General features: G+C 37.3%; 1 protein-coding gene across 1 annotated transcript in view; it reads right to left on the bottom strand.

Annotated features, from left to right (window-relative positions):
• LOC150088471 (uncharacterized) overlaps positions 1-16,980 on the bottom strand; it is a 410,148-nt gene that overhangs the window by 91,395 nt on the left and 301,773 nt on the right. Inside the window, exon 9 of the mRNA XM_090369533.1 lies at positions 9,897-10,105. Coding sequence (XP_090225659.1) covers positions 9,897-10,105 — 209 coding nt within the window. The remainder of the gene's footprint in view (positions 1-9,896; positions 10,106-16,980) is intronic.

The raw sequence follows: 16,980 nt of genomic DNA on the forward strand, positions 1-16,980 counted from the left end.
TTTAAGATATGCGAATTTATTATTTCCTTTATGTTTATTTGTTCCAAAAGATCATTTTCTATTGAAATTATTGCCTAACTAGAGGGTAATTGTTGAGACAATGCTGATCGAAAATAATTTTTGGTTCATTTTAACATTACATTTGGAAAAGCATCTGTAAAATCGTTTTTAAAAAATATATTGTAAAACTTCAAATGGAGTAATATTGTCTTTAATATAAATTTGAAGTACTCTTAAATTCTTCAGATAATACTTAGGAAATAAACAAGGAGTTACCTTTTATTCAGTGCGTAGGATTTCTTCTTTCCCAAATCTCCTTATACGAATAAATTACGAAATGATACTTAAAACAAATTTACATAATTAAAATGGACAGGGCAGTGTCGAGTCAGTTTGGTGTGACATAAGCATAGGGAAATCAAAATTGAGAGTAGGAGTGTGCTATAGGCCTAATGACTCTGATGAGTATAATAAGATATTGCACAGGGAAACAGAGTGGGCCAGTAAATCAGAGAGTCTTATAATGGGGGACTTTAATTTCCCAGATATTGACTGGAATTTGTGGGTTGGTCACTCGCACACTAGCAAGGCTTTTGTGGATTTATTGGATGATTGTTTTCTACATCAGCATGTTCGTGAGGCAACAAGAGGGAGCAATACTCTTAATCTGATTATCAGTAGTGATTCTTCATGCATTAAGAACCTGCAGATAAATGAACCACTAGGTGGCAGTGATCACAGTGTGTTGAAGTGGGATTTACTCAAGGAGGTAACTACCATCAGAGGTAAAGGGAAGGGTTTTTGTTTTCGTAAAGGCGACTATGATGGTCTGAGACAGTATTTAAATTCTATACAGTGGGACCAACTGATGATGTTACCAACAGCAAACTCAAAATGGGAAGCATTCAAGGAACTAATCTTGGAGGCTACCAGGCTTTACATACCAACTAAGAAATATTGTTCAAGGTTTAGGCCTAAATGGTTGTCAGATGAACTAATGAGACATGAGGCAGAGAAGAAAAATGCATGGGATACATACAAATTAATGGGTGACATGGAAGCCTATGATAGATATAAGTTGGTCTGTAACCAAGTCACAAAGGAGATTAGGCAGGCAAAGGCAGACTATGAAAAATCCTTGGCAAAGGATGCAAAGAAAAACAGAAAAGAGTTCTTTACATACTTGAACTCGAAAAGGAAAGGGATGAATCAGATTGGTCCACTGGATATTGATGGTTCAACAGTTGAGGATCCTGCTCAGGTGGCTAACAATCTAAACGAGTATTTTGCATCTACATTCACGCATGAGGAGTTATTCAGGAAGGAGAATGATGTAGGTAAAGTAAACATTGGCAGTGAGCTGGATGATTTTGTAATAACTGAGAGGAAAGTGGAGGAGAGATTGTTGAGGATAAACATAAAAAAGGCACCTGGGGTGGATGGGATCTATCCAGTTATATTAAAGGAGGCAGCAAAGGAAGTATGCAAACCCCTAGCCATAATTATGAGAGCTTCTTTGGACTCAGGGGAGGTACCCATAGACTGGAGATGTGCAAATGTAACCCCAATTCACAAAGGAGGATCAAAGGCTGACACAAGTAATTATAGACCTGTTAGTTTAACTTCTGTTCCAGGTAAATTAATGGAGGCACTGGTTAAAGAAGCACTGCAGGATCATCTAGACAAGAATTCAGTTATAGCTCAGACGCAGCATGGTTTTGTTAAGGGCAGGTCTTGCCTGACCAATTTGATTGGATACTATGATGTAGTCACAAAAGAACTGGATGCAGGGAATAACTTTGATATTATATATTTGGATCTTAGAAAGGCTTTTGATACTGTTGCACATGGAAGACTGCTGCACAAATTGGAGCAGTGTGGCATTGGAGGCAAATTGCTGCTATGGATAAGGGGATGGTTGAGTGGCAGAAGACAGAGAGTGGTAATCAATGGACACTGCTCAACGTGGACTAATGTTATTAGTGGAGTTCCTCAAGGTTCAGTGTTGGGTCCGTTGTTGTTTTCGGTGTTTATGAATGATATTGATGATGGGATATCAAGTTTAATGTCCAAGTTTGCAGATGATACAAAGGTTGGCAGGGTCGTTAAGGACAATACTGACGCTATGCTGCTGCAACAGGATCTGGAAAGGTTGAACAGATGGGCTGAGAGGTGGCAAATGAGGTTTAACATCGACAAATGTAAAGTGCTGCATATGGGAAACAGTAACCCCAGAGCAACGTATCAACTCTGCGGTACTACACTGACAGTGGTGGAGAATGAAAAGGACCTGGGGGTAATTGTGCAGGCGGATATGAAGTTCTCTGAGCAGTGCAGACGAGCTGCAAGAGTAGCTCATGGTGTCTTGTCAATGATATACAGGAATTTTTCTAGCAGGGATAAGGAGGTGATTATTCCCTTGTATAAGGCAATGGTAAGGCCACATCTTGAGTACTGTATACAGGTCTGGAGGCCTCATTTCAAGAAGGATGTAGAGCTGCTGGAACGGGTACAGAGAAGGGCAACAAGATTAGTAAATGGAACAAAGGGTTGCTCTTACGAAGAAAGGCTTAAGTTTTGCAAATTACAGAGTTTGGAGACTAGGCACCGGCGAGGTGATCTGATAGAGGTGTATAAGGCTTTGAATGGTTTGAGCATGCTCAATGCCAATGGGATTCTTCATCTTGCTCAGAATAATCACCTCAGAGGGCATAAATTCAAATTGAGGAAGGACGGATGTCGGATAGATGTGCGGAAATTTGCCTTTGGCCAGCGGGTGGTTGGTTGGTGGAACCGACTTCCATCACTTGTTGTTGAAGTTGATAGCCTAAACAAATTTAAAGCTCAACTGGACAGGTATTTCGAACGAACGGAGGGGTGAAATGGGAGTGGGTTTTTTTTTGGCTGATGCTGAATAAGCTTGCTTTCTTGCATCATATGCCTCTGCTAATGCTAATGCTAACTGGGTAAAAATAATTTAAAACTCAATGTATTCCTCACTAAGTGTGGAAGCTTTTAATTATTTTGTCTCAATATTTTAATAGTAATTTATTGATATTCCAATGAGGAATTTTTAATTGCATGGTTTTATTGTACTTTCATCTTATTTTAATAGCATTTTATTCGTGTAATTTTGCATTTATGACAAAATTTCTTCCTTCACTAAAGGTTGCATGGGGGGTTTAATATTTCTGGGGGTTAGGGTGGGTTCTCCGCTGTGATCCTGGGGTGTTGGACTGTCCTTGTGTCAATAGTGAGGAATACATTGAGTTTTAAATTATTTTAGTTATGTAAATTTGTTTTAAGTATCATTTCGTAATTTATTCGTATAAGGAGATTCGGGGAAAGAAGAAATCCTACGCAGTGAATAAAAGGTAACTCTGTTTATTTCCAAAATATTAATAGAACGTAGAAAAAATTGAGCATATGTCAGCTCTCATTTATGTCAGATAATACTAAACCATCAATATCTGACTCATTACTATCAATGTCACTTAAATAGTAAATCTGCACAATAATTTATCATTTTATGATAAAATGATAAATTATTGTGCAGATTTTATAAAAAAAAAATAATAATTTTTTAAATTCATAAATATTATAAAACATTTAAAATTTTTACATGTTCTTTCATATTTGTAAACCTTTCAGTTAACGAGAAAATTGTGTCCATAATTTGAAAGAAAATATCAATTTTGAAATTTTTTTGCGGTTCCTGAATAGCTTCATCTCTACTTTCATAATCAAAATGACGTTTTTTTTCAATATTTTCTTTACAGTAAAATATTTCTGGAAAACACTTCAATGCAAATGATAGCAGCCATATTAATAGCCAAATCGAGAATTTTTGGACTGCTTTCTCTGTTCTATTTTCTTTAAAATATTCCGTGATATTAGGTAGACATTCAAGAGCTTCATGTATATCAGAACCCTTTGTTTTTTTTTTTTTTTTGGAGCATTTTACTTACCAGATTACTTTTATTTAAAATATCATGCCAAATTATAATTGAACAAAGAAAATTATAAGATGTTATTTTTAAGGCTATTCATTTAGCATGATCGCTTGTGTCCATATCTTTAATTTTGTCTTCAGTGATTATAAAAAAATCACAGCAAAATAGTTAACTTCTCTAGTCATTTTTAGTATTTTAACTGTAATATTTTGTGAAATTATTTCAATAATTTCATTTTGTATTTGATCACCCAAATAATGCACAATATTTTTCGATTCAGATTTCTGAAACAGCAAATATGCCATAACTGAAACAAATTTAGCAATTGTTTCAGTAATTTTTAAAAAGTTACCATTGTCACTTTCATATAAATCTTTTGAAGATCCCCTGAATGCTATACACTGAAAGGAGAGAATTCATGGGATACCTGGTTCCTGAGCAATCCGAGCTGTCACTACTCTTGCTAGTTGACAAATCTAGAGCTTGGTAGGTATACAGGTACACTGCATTCATGTCAACAATAAATTTATGTCAGCATGGATAAACGTTGTGAGTTAACAGACTTTAAAAGAGGGATGATAGTAGGTGCCAGATGCATGGGTTATTCTATTGCGGAGATGGTACAGAAATTGCACTATCCCTGTTCGACAGTATCAAGAGTGTATCGGGAGTATACCATTTCCAGAATAACATCTCATTGTGGACAGCGCTGTGGGCGGAGAAAGGTGGTGGATGAACATGGCTGTTGATGTTTGTCTTGCATTGTTTCAGCCAACAGGAGAGCGACAGTGGCACAAATCACTGCCAACTTTGACGAGGAAGGTGCGAGAAACATCTCCACCAAGACCATTGGGCGATCATTAGCCGCAATTGGTTATGGGAGCCGTCGACCCACCAGAGTCCCATTGCTAACACCACAACACAGGACTCTATGCCTCAACTGGGTGAAAGAACATTAGCACTAGACTTTGGATGCGTGGAGACAAATCTCGTGGTCTGATGAGTCCCATTTCCCGTTATTTTGAGCAAATGGGAGGGTACGTATCTGACAAAGCTATGCACCCGTCGGGTCAACAAGCAACTGTTTAGGCAAGTGGACAGTCAGTAACAGTCTGGGGACAGTTTTCAACTAGCACACGTTAGGACATCTGGTATGCCTAAACATCTGAATAGTCAAAGGTATGTGTCCATCCTTGCAGACCATCAGCATCTCTTCATGGTCATCATGCACCCACAGAGCAATGGACTCTACAAGCAGGACAATGCACCTCCCCACAGAGCAGTTGTGACTAGAACATGGTTTGAAGAGCATTCTGCAGATTTTACCACCATGGAATGGCCTTCCTTTGGAGCATCTGTGGGATGCTGTGGAAAGGTTCATTCAAGCATCAGATCTTCCACCCAGGAATGCGATGGAATTATGGACAGCGGTGCAACAGGCATGGATGGAAATATCTGTGGAATGCTTTCATGAACTAGTGCACTCAATGTCTCACCGTGAGACTGCCCTTATCCAGGCAAAAGGTGGGCCTACCCGTTACTAGGTAGGTATCCCATGACGCATTAGCATTAGTAGAGGCATATGATGCAAGAAAGCAAGCTTATTCAGCATCAGCCAAGAAAAAAAAAAAACACACCACTCCCATTTCACCCCTCCGTTCGTTCGAAATACCTGTCCAGTTGAGCCTTAAATTTGTTTAGGCTATCAACTTCAACAACAAGTGATGGAAGTCGGTTCCACCAACCAACCACCCGCTGGCCAAAGGCAAATTTCCGCACATCTATCCGACATCCATCCTTCCTCAATTTGAATTTATGCCCACTGAGGTGATTATTCTGAGCAAGATGAAGAATCCCATTGGCATTGAGCATGCTCAAACCATTCAAAGCCTTATACACCTCTATCAGATCACCTCGCTGGTGCCTAGTCTCCAGACTCTGTAATTTGCAAAACTTAAGCCTTTCTTCGTAAGAGCAACCCTTTGTTCCATTCACTAATCTTGTTGCCCTTCTCTGTACCCGTTCCAGCAGCTCTACATCCTTCTTGAAATGAGACCTCCAGACCTGTATACAGTACTCAAGATGTGGCCTAACCATTGCCTTATACAAGGGAATAATCACCTCCTTATCCCTGCTGGAAATATTTCTGTATATCATTGACAAGACACCATGAGCTACTCTTGCAGCTCGTCTGCACTGCTCAGAGAACTTCATATCTGCCTGCACAATTACCCCCAGGTCCTTTTCATTCTCCACCACTGTCAGTGTAGTACCGCAGACTTGATACGTTGCTCTGTGGTTACTGTTTCCCATATGTAGTACTTTACATTTGTCAATGTTAAACTTCATTTGCCACCTCTCAGCCCATCTGTTCAACCTTTCCAGATCCTGTTGCAGCAGCATAGCGTCAGTAGTGTCCTTAACAACCCTGCCAACTTTGTATCATCTGCAAACTTGGACATTAAACTTGATATACCATCATCAATATCATTCATAAACACCGAAAACAACAACGGACCCAACACTGAACCCTGAGGAACTCCACTAATAATATTAGTCCACGTTGAGCAGTGTCCATTGATTACCACTCTCTGTCTTCTGCCACTCAACCATCCCCTTATCCATAGCAGCAATTTGCCTCCAATGCCACACTGCTCCAATTTGTGCAGCAGTCTTCCATGTGCAACAGTATCAAAAGCCTTTCTAAGATCCAAATATATAATATCAAAGTTATTCCCTGCATCCAGTTCTTTTGTGACTACATCATAGTATCCAATCAAATTGGTCAGGCAAGACCTGCCCTTAACAAAACCATGCTGCGTCTGAGCTATAACTGAATTCTTGTCTAGATGATCCTGCAGTGCTTCTTTAACCAGTGCCTCCATTAATTTACCTGGAACAGAAGTTAAACTAACAGGTCTATAATTACTTGTGTCAGCCTTTGATCCTCCTTTGTGAATTGGGTTTACATTTGCACATCTCCAGTCTATGGGTACCTCCCCTGAGTCCAAAGAAGCTCTCATAATTATGGCTAGGGGTTTGCTTACTTCCTTTGCTGCCTCCTTTAATATAACTGGATAGATCCCATCCACCCCAGGTGCCTTTTTTATGTTTATCCTCAACAATCTCTCCTCCACTTTCCTCTCAGTTAATCATCTAGCTCACTGCCAATGTTTACTTTACCTATGTCATTCTCCTTCCTGAATAACTCCTCATGCGTGAATGTAGATGCAAAATACTCATTTAGATTGTTAGCCACCTGAGCAGGATCCTCAACTGTTGAACCATCAATATCCAGTGGACCAATCTGATGCATCCCTTTCCTTCTTGAGTTTAAATAGGTAAAGAACTCTTTTCTGTTTTTCTTTGCATCCTTTGCCAAGGATTTTTCGTAGTCTGCCTCTGCCTGCCTAATCTCCTTTGTGACTTGGTTACAGACCAACTTATATCTATCATAGGCTTCCATGTCACCCATTAATTTGTATGTATTCCATGCATTTTTCTTCTCTGCCACATGTACCATTAGTTCATCTGACAACCATTTAGGCCTAAACCTTGAACAATATTTCTTAGTTGGTATGTAAAGCCTGGTAGCTTCCAAGATTAGTTCCTTGAATGCTTCCCATTTTGAGTTTGCTGTTGGTAACATTATCAGTTGGTCCCACTGTATAGAATTTAAATACTGTCTCAGACCATCATAGTCGCCTTTACGAAAACAAAAACCCTTCCCTTTACCTCTGATGGTAGTTACCTCCTTGAGTAAATCCCACTTCAACACACTGTGATCACTGCCACCTAGTGGTTCATTTATCTGCAGATTCTTAATGCATGAAGAATCACTACTGATAATCAGATCAAGAGTATTGCTCCCTCTTGTTGCCGCACGAACATGCTGATGTAGAAAACAATCATCCAATAAATCCACAAAAGCCTTGCTAGTGTGTGAGTGACCAACCCACAAATTCCAGTCAATATCTGGGAAATGCTTCCAGTCAATATCTGGGTATGACATATATGATACTATTTTAAGCAAAGGCAACGTACGTTGCCTTTGCTTAAAATAGTATCATATATGTCATACTGGCTGAATTCTAGAACATGGCTATCTCTGTTGCGGGCATGGCTGAAGAACAGAGTGATTGTCTGGTCGAGTTCTGTGATTGGTTGATTATTGGGAATGCATAATATCTCATTTTGCGTTTCTGATTGTTTGATCAGATGCAAATTCGCTTCTGATTTTAGTGGGAAATGCAAAATTATTGTGCTGTTGTTTAGTTGTCATCATGCTACTCTGCTGCTCTTGGTTATTGTGTGTTATTGCTATTCTGTTTGCAAAAGGATACATGCAAGACTGTAATTGAATAGTGTAGGAGTGTGAATTTGATAGCTTCAGAATACAAGTGTTTTCGGTGTGGATGTTTAATGAAGTGTACCAGCCAGCATGCAAGGACTGATGATCAATTTTTTTTGTTTCGTTTTCAAGTTGGTTGTTTCTTGATGATTTGATGTCTTTTGCAGTAATTGTATGAATTGTTAGTATCAGGTTCTCTTTATATTAGTGGGGGCAGCAACCTCCAGAACAAAAAAAAAAGTAAACTGCAACCATCATCAATCCACTGCAGGATGGAAGCCTCCCCAACACTTCATGCTGAGAGAGAGAATGGACCATAATATGCCACGATGGTCCAGTGCAGGGTTGACAGATCAACTGTATTTAGCAGTCAGGGGCTTGAACCCTGGTTTACTCAAAGAGCATGTGCTACTGCACTCCTGCTCCTGATCACTCGGCTATGCAGGCAAGTGGAATGGCTTTTTTTTTTTTTTTTAAAAAACTAACAAAAATTAAGTTGCCGTTTTGGCGTTTCTTTTTCTTCATTTCAGCTCCAACATATTGTGATGTCATGTGACATCTCCCAGTAACAGGCAGGTGAGGAGGAGAGGGGAAAGGCAGTGAGCGGGAGGTGCCTTCATGTTCAATCACTGCCTGTCTCTCGCCAAAGTACGGGGTTGTACCCTTGATATAACCCTGCAAAATATAAATATGAAATACCGATCCACATAATAAGCAAATTAACATAAGTCTGCAATTTCGTGTACTGTATTTATTTCAAAAGGAATTATTTCCCTGCGTGTTGAATACTGGAAAGTGTTAACCAATCAGATGACCAGCTCGACTTCTGGGGTATGTGGGTTAGGTTTCATGAGTATCACTAATTTGCAGAATGGTAATTGATTTGGCTCTGAATTCGTGATTAATAGCAGCAACACTAATTGCCTCAACTGCCTAAGGCAAGAGCTGCAAACAATGCATTTCCAGTCTCTCACAACCCATTCATTATATGGAAATTTTCTTTGTTCTATGAAACTATCTGAAATGTAATTACCAAGGGGAATTCAAAAAATATTGCAAAATAGAAAATTTTGCTATAAAGAAGTTCATTAAACAGAGGTCCGACTTGCATAAGTCGGAAATTTTTTTGGTGCCCTCCTGAACTGTCATCCATAAGCGAAGCTTACCTTGTCTACCCACTTGCAGCAGCCCTGTCCTTGATTATAGAAAATCAAAATATTTACAAGATTTTTTTAAAATTATTATAAACAATTATATTCTGAGCTTCTATTTAACAACTTTTCTATTGTTAATATGTAAGATTCATAAAAGTATCCAAAATATGCTTCAGGCATTTCAATTTTTGCTTTGGCTTCTTCAAATTAAATGAAAACCTTTATCAAAGTGTTAAGCTCTGGATGTAGTTGTAATTGTGCTATAAAGCATATGCATCATGCAATAAATATTTGCAATGTTTGGTAATCCACAGATTACAAGATTCTGAAGGTGATATTCTAAGGAATTTTTTTACCCACAGCATTACCTATTATGTAAGAACAGAGTAATTATGTTTCCAATTAATTCGTGAAGCTCTTATGCTATTCACAACATACCTGAAGCATTTCAATCCGCTTCTCAACCTCTTCAAATGAACGAAAAGCTTTGGCAGAGCATTCGGCTATGGAGGCAAGATCAGTCATTATATTGTGAAGGGAAGCAATCTTGTCTCCAATTTCAAGATATTTTTTATTCTCCTTGAATTCGGTCTGCTGTTGAAGTCCAATGGTAGTAGCCTGTAACATCTCCCACTCTTGTATCAGATCTAAAAAAAATAAAACTCTGATACACATGTTTAAATATATATATATATATATATATATATATATATATATATATATATATATACACACTTTTTTATCAAACTGTTTATGATAACGTAATAGTTTTTGGGAAGTTATAAATAACTTCCCATAAACTAAACAAATGGAAAGAAGTACATTTTTATAAATTGCAAATAGCAATGGTAACAGTTGCTATTTGCAACTGTTACCATTGCTATTTGTTCAGTTCATTAATTATTATATTTGACTCATTCACATGCTCAATTGTAGCAGGACACCCATATGGCATCTATTTAAGCCCCTGTTTTGTTTTAATTATAAAAACTTTACTTTTAGCTTTATTACTGAATTGAAAATATTGAACAAAAATAAATGAGCGAAACCAATAATAAGAGTTGGCATATATTTTATTAATTTATTTTATAATTAGTATTATTGCATTATTACTTTATTAATGAATGATTTCATTTATAATTTTTTTTTATATTATTTTTTCTAGGGAGGTCAGTAATCCCCCAAGATTGAAAATGACATTCGCATAATCTCTGGCAAATGCAACATGCAGGTCTGTATTTTTTCCCCCCCAGCTATTTGTGTTTGGCTGGCAAATTCAAAGCATTATGGCAAAAGATTAGACACCTGTCACTGGTATCTCTCAGACACCACATGGGAATGGGAGTTACTAGAAGAAAGGTAGATGCTTTTGCTCACCTGGTGTCTGTTGAACACTAAACAAAATTTAATATCTTATAATTCATAGCATACCAAAATGAAAACATAAAATACTGTATAATTACTATATACATTGTTAGAGAATATTGGTGGGCAAAGGTAAACAGGAGGGTTTGGTTTTATTTCCAGATTTAAAAAAATAACACAAAATTTTAAAAAGTGGCACTGTCAGGTGCCATGCTGAGGATGGTTAATAATATATAATATTATATAACATATAATTTATTAAAATATTACATTATTTATTTAATTTAACAAGTCAGAAGGTTGCTTCGCTCCCTTCTGCCTTGCGTCACACAAACCTGAATTATACGTTTTTATATTTTAATTATTTTTAGTGGGCATTTTTGATTCATTTTCCGTTAATACGAGATTTTTAGCTGCCTTCAATTGTCTATGTGAAAAACATGATGTTAAGTCAACACCAACCTTAGATAATGTTTGACCTTGACTTTTGTTTATTGTCATACTAAAAGCCAATTTCACAGGAAACTGTTCATTGAAAAATGAAGTTATATTCCCCTTCATTTGAATACATATGAATCCGTGGAATATATGCTTTCGATCCAGCTGTGTCACCTGTGATGTGTTCACAAACCAAACATTTCTTCCTTATTTCCACTACACGTAGTCTTGTGATATAAAAGTAGTCTTTCATTTTTTGTATCTTTCCTTTCTTAATTGTGAAGCCTTTAACTTATTATTTTCATAAGTTTCAATAATCACTTTCTTCGATATCAGGATTTTTAACTGTTGCTTCATACTCAAGATCTTTTCTTCTTTTCTCAGCCTTTCTGATACGATTTTTCTCTTTTCTATTACCTCCATTATTAACAACGTTACTAATAGCTGAAGAAACTTTTGAAAAAATTTAATTGTTGCCTTGAGACATGTAGAATTCTAAAAATTAAAACACTATAAATATTCCGTTATATACAGAAAAATTTAAAGACTGTGCATGTGAAAAAGCAAAATATTCTTATATATATATATATATATAAAAACCCCAAACACAAAAGGCATCAGAACTCATAGTACTTAGTAAAATAAAAAAAAATATAATAAATTTTCTGTTTATACTCCGGGTCGACCAAACGGCCAGAGAAATTCACAAAATAGACAGAATACAAGAAACTATAATAGTACTTAGTACTATGCATGGGTTGAAGGTCAAGAAGATACTTATTGATAATAGACTTGAATTTCTGTAGATTGTAATTTTCAGGAAATAGGTGTGAAGGGAGGTTGTGCCAGAAAATGGAAGTTGAAGGAATAAATGAAGAAAACTCTGAGAATTTGCTGAAATTTTCAACCAAATTTGGGGATTTCAGTAAATTCTCTGCTGAAGTTGAACAGTAAAAGGATGCTGACTGGTTGTGGCACACGTTTGGACTGGTTTCGTAGAGAGAGTGAGAATTATAGACATCCATTCTGAAGAAGAGTGCCCATGGAAGTATCTACAGAAAAGGCAAGCAGCAGAAAGAGAATGTCAATGAGACAGAGAGTGAAGACACTTTGTAAGAGATGGATCATTAATTAACCTAACTGCTCTCTTTTTAATTGAGTCTAGAAGCCTGGAAGAGATCTGGGGCAGTGTCTCCATGACATGGGAACAATATTCCATGGTAAGGCAGATTTCAGATTGGTATAGAATGACCAGCGGTTTAGAATAAAAGTAATGATGAGAGCAAAGAGAAAACACAGTTTATATGATGCAGAGGAAGCAATATTTGTGATGTGATGTGCTTATGCCAAGAGAGAAGAGAGATTAGAAGTCATGGTAATTCCTAATAGAGATGTGATCTTGTCTAGAATTTCAGTGTTGTCAAAGATAAACATAGGAGCAAAAGAAACATTTTTGTGAGATATAAGACAGGGCTGAGTTTCATAAGGATTGAAATTGACTAAGTTATTTTGGCTTCACTGTCAAATTACCTGGAGATCAGCATAAAAGGAATTGGCAGTGGATATTTGAAAAGTTGAAGCTGTTTGTGCAGGGCAAGGTTTCTCAAACTGGAAGATGGAACGCAATGTGTAATCATCGGCAAAATTATGGACAGGATTTCAAGTTAATGGAAGAAGTAATTAATATACAAGAGGAAAAGAGTGGGTGAAAGAACCAAACCTTGGGGAAAACCAGCATAAGTGGGGAAGTTAGAAGACAGACTGACTACCATCACCCGCAGTGAGAGGTGGCGGCAGACAGTCTGAAAAAGAAAGTTGGAGAAAACTAGATACCCAATTACAAAATAACAGTTGTCAATCCATAAGATGGAAGCTTATTTAAAAAATATTTATACCAAAATATGGTCAAAAGCCTTTGAAATTTCAAGAGAAACTGCTTGAGTTTCGTCAACCTTTTCCAATGAATCTGTCCACAGATGGTTAACATAAGCTAGTAAATTACCAGTGGGTTGACACTAATAGAATCCATATTGGTGATCACTTATCAGATGGAAGGTTTCTACAGTGTCTGAGTTGGTGGTTAATGGATTTCTCCATCACTTTAGAAAGAGTAGAAGTAAGTGCAATGGGACAATAACTGGATGGGAGGGATTTGTCACCCTTTTTTAGGAACTGGTCAGATATAAGCAAATCAAGCAGAAGGAAAAACAGCAATGCAATAAGAAAGTGTAAAAAGGTGCCACAGAACAGGAGTAAGATCAGAAGAACATGTTTTGAAAACAAGTGGAGACATTCCATAAGGAACTGGAGCATTCTTGGAATCAAGATTGCTCAAAATTATTCTGACATCCTTTTTATGGAAGAGTGCAGGAGGCACTGAATGCAGTGTCCTGTGAATGGTAGGTGTTTTACTAAGATCACCAATGCAAGAGTTAGAAGAACAGTAGAATGGTGATAGGTCAGCTTCATCTTTAGCTGAGGAGGCAACAGAACCATTAGATTTTAACACAGGTGGGAGTACAGATGGATAAAACTTGTGGCCAATAGCACTGGCAAGAGACCAGAATACTTAACTAACACTTGAACAAGAAGCAAGTGTTTCTACCCTTAGCCCTGTTGAAAACCTAGTTTGGGCTTACGTAAACTCTAAAAGGAGGGGGATGAATCAGATTGGTTCACTTGACATAGATGGTTCAACTGTTGATGATCTTGCTCAGGTAGCTGAAAAACTGAATGAGTATTTTTCATTTACATATGAGGAGTTATTTAGGGAGGGGAATGCCAAAAGTTTATCAAACTCTAACAGGGAACTAAATTATTTTGTAATAACTGAGAGCAAAGTGGAGGAGAAATTGCTGAAATTAAACATAAGGAAGGCAACTGGGATGGTTGGGATCTATCAAGTTATATTACAGGAGGCAGCAAACAAATAAGCAAATCCTTAACCATAATGATTGAGAGCATCCCAGGATTCAGGCGAGTTTCCCATGGACAGATGTGCAAATGTATCCCCAATTCACAAAGGGTGACAAGAGTAATTACAGACCCGTTAGTTTAACTTCCGTTCTGGGGAAAATAATGGAGTCACTGGTTAAAGAAGCATTGCAGGATCATCTAGATACACAGAGCCGGAACTAGGGTGGGTCGAGCAGGGCGTCAGCCAGAGGTACAGCATTTTAAGGGCGCATCCGACCAGTTATATATTTTAAAATTGCTTCATTTTTGATTTATTTACAGTCGGACATGTGTTTAACAAACTTCTTTATAGCAAATTTTTTGAATTCCTTTTGGTAATTACATTTAAAAGTTTCTGTAGAATGAAGAAAATTTCCATATAACGAACAGATTACAAGAGACTTAACTTTGTATGTTTTGTTTCCACCTCTGACCTTTACACAATTTAAGCAATTAGACAGTGCAAATTAAAGGTATTACTGTTCCACAATGTAAGTGGAACGTATGACGTATGCAGCCACCTATCCCACATACCGAGAAGTCATGCTAGTCAACTGCTTTCTAAAGCCAGTCAAAAGATTAAGGCGTATTCCAGACACAGATAATGGCTTTTGGTAACTTGTGTTCTTTTTTCAAAATAAAAATTTTATTAAAAGAAATACTGCATTATCTTTATACGTGCTACTTGTTATTCCAGAAATTTTTGTGATTTTGTGAGGGTGAAAAAAATTATATTTTTTTCACCCTCACAAAATTATATTTGAGATTTATAATCACTTATGGAAAAAAATATCAGGGAGGAACAGTGTTTTACAAATTTCAAAAATAACAGAGAAATCCAATTATAAACTTCTATAAAGGATGGCCTGTTTTGTGATGTCACACCTCTGAGCATTTTGGTTTGTCCTCCCGTGGAGGACTAAAAATTTTTTCAAATATCTTTTGAAATATCAACAGATATTTGAAAAATCAGGATATAATCTCTAATCCCTTTACAACTTCTCCAATATGTTCACAAGTATTGCCTAATAGAATCTTATCTAAATATAGAAATTGTGCTATGAATTTTTCTTACCCTGCCTGTAACAGTAGCTTCTTGTGAGAGGTAGCTTCTCTTCAAAGCAAGAAAATTTCAATTAAAATAATACACCTTCAATGCATATTTTTAGTTTATGTTATAATGTTAAAAGTGCTATATTTCACAATATTTTGTTTATATGATTTTATTCTCGATATACAGGTTGCATTTAAATTGGTGTCAAATATTCTGGGGGCATATTCCTATCAACCAAACATTACAAAAAGTTCATATAAACATGGGTCTAGAAACAGTTTCTGAGGTAGGAGGAATTTTATTGTTTAACAATATCAAACAATTACATCCCCACAGGCTCACATCTGGTGAGTATGGGCTTGGCACACCCAGGGTCCTGAGCTGAATATCATCATTCTTCTCTTTCTTGGTGATTTCCTTCTACTTTTGTGTGTGTCTCTCTCTCTCTCTCTCTCTCTCTCTCTCTCTCTCTCTTAGGGCAATTTGGGAATTTTTTTTTGGCTGGTGCAGCATAAGCTACAGACTTCCTTGCGCCATATAGCTAATAATAATAATAATAAATAAAATTAATAAGCAATCCAACAGAAAAAGTAATGCAATTAAACAATCGAAGCAATTCCTCCTGCTTTGATGTATCCTCTGAGCCTGTGTTCCATGCTTTGTCGTACTCTGTTGAATACACGTGGAGTGTTATGTATTTGCTGACATCCATTTACGATACACTCTCTTAAAATGTCAACAACAGGCACAGGAGTTGCATAAACAATAGACTTTAAATGTCCCCACAGATAAAAATCCATTGGGTTCAAATCTGGTGATCGAGCAGTCCATTCAAGGGATCCCCCACGACCAATCCATCTTTGAGGAAAATGGCCATCCAAATGATGACGAACTCTCCGACTAAAGGGAACCACATCTGTTGGACGATGTCCAGAGGTACACCGTCCATTAAATGGTGCAAGTCATTTTCAAGAAACTACAGATAAATGTCTCCTGTCAGACATGGAGGTAAAAAATAGGGGCCTATCAAATGATCATGCACAATTCCAGCCCAAACTTATGTTGATGTTGTGTCCTGTCACACTGCATGAGGGTTGTTATCGCTCCAGATGTGGTTGTTATGGTGATTTAAGACCCCATTACGTGTAAAACCAGCCTCATCAGTGAACAAGATAAATGCCAAGAAATTCAGGACCACAGCACACTTTTGTTGAATGCGTTGGCACAATGTTCTTCGTGGCAGAAAGTCTGCCTCAATAAGTCCTTGCACCCATTGAAGGCGATAGGGATACAGAAGATTTTCATGGAGAATATTCCAAATAGCTGTATGACTAACTGCTTCCCTTACTACAATTCTTGTACTATCTGATGGATTTTCGTTCACATTACGAAGAACTCGTTCCTCAAGGTCAGCATTTTGTACCTCTCTTCGTCTTCCAGTGTCAAAAGATCTCTCAAGTGAGCCTGTCCCTCGCAATGTTGGTGGATTTGTGTGAATGTTCTAGGACAAGGTAAACACCGGTCAGGGTAACTTTCTGAATAAAATGCATGTGCTCTTAATGCATTCCCATTTGCAAGACCATAAGTGTAGTGCATCTCTGCCATTTCACTCACTGAATACATTTTCTTTAATCTGAAGTAATCTGCAGTATCTTCCACAACCAACTAACATTTATAAACAACAAAGCAAAAGCCAATCAGCAAGACAAA

This window comes from Mastigoproctus giganteus, chromosome 3 (assembly GCF_048544385.1).
Source record: "Mastigoproctus giganteus isolate SK-2022 chromosome 3, ASM4854438v1, whole genome shotgun sequence".
NCBI classification, from domain to species: Eukaryota; Metazoa; Arthropoda; class Arachnida; order Uropygi; family Thelyphonidae; genus Mastigoproctus; species Mastigoproctus giganteus.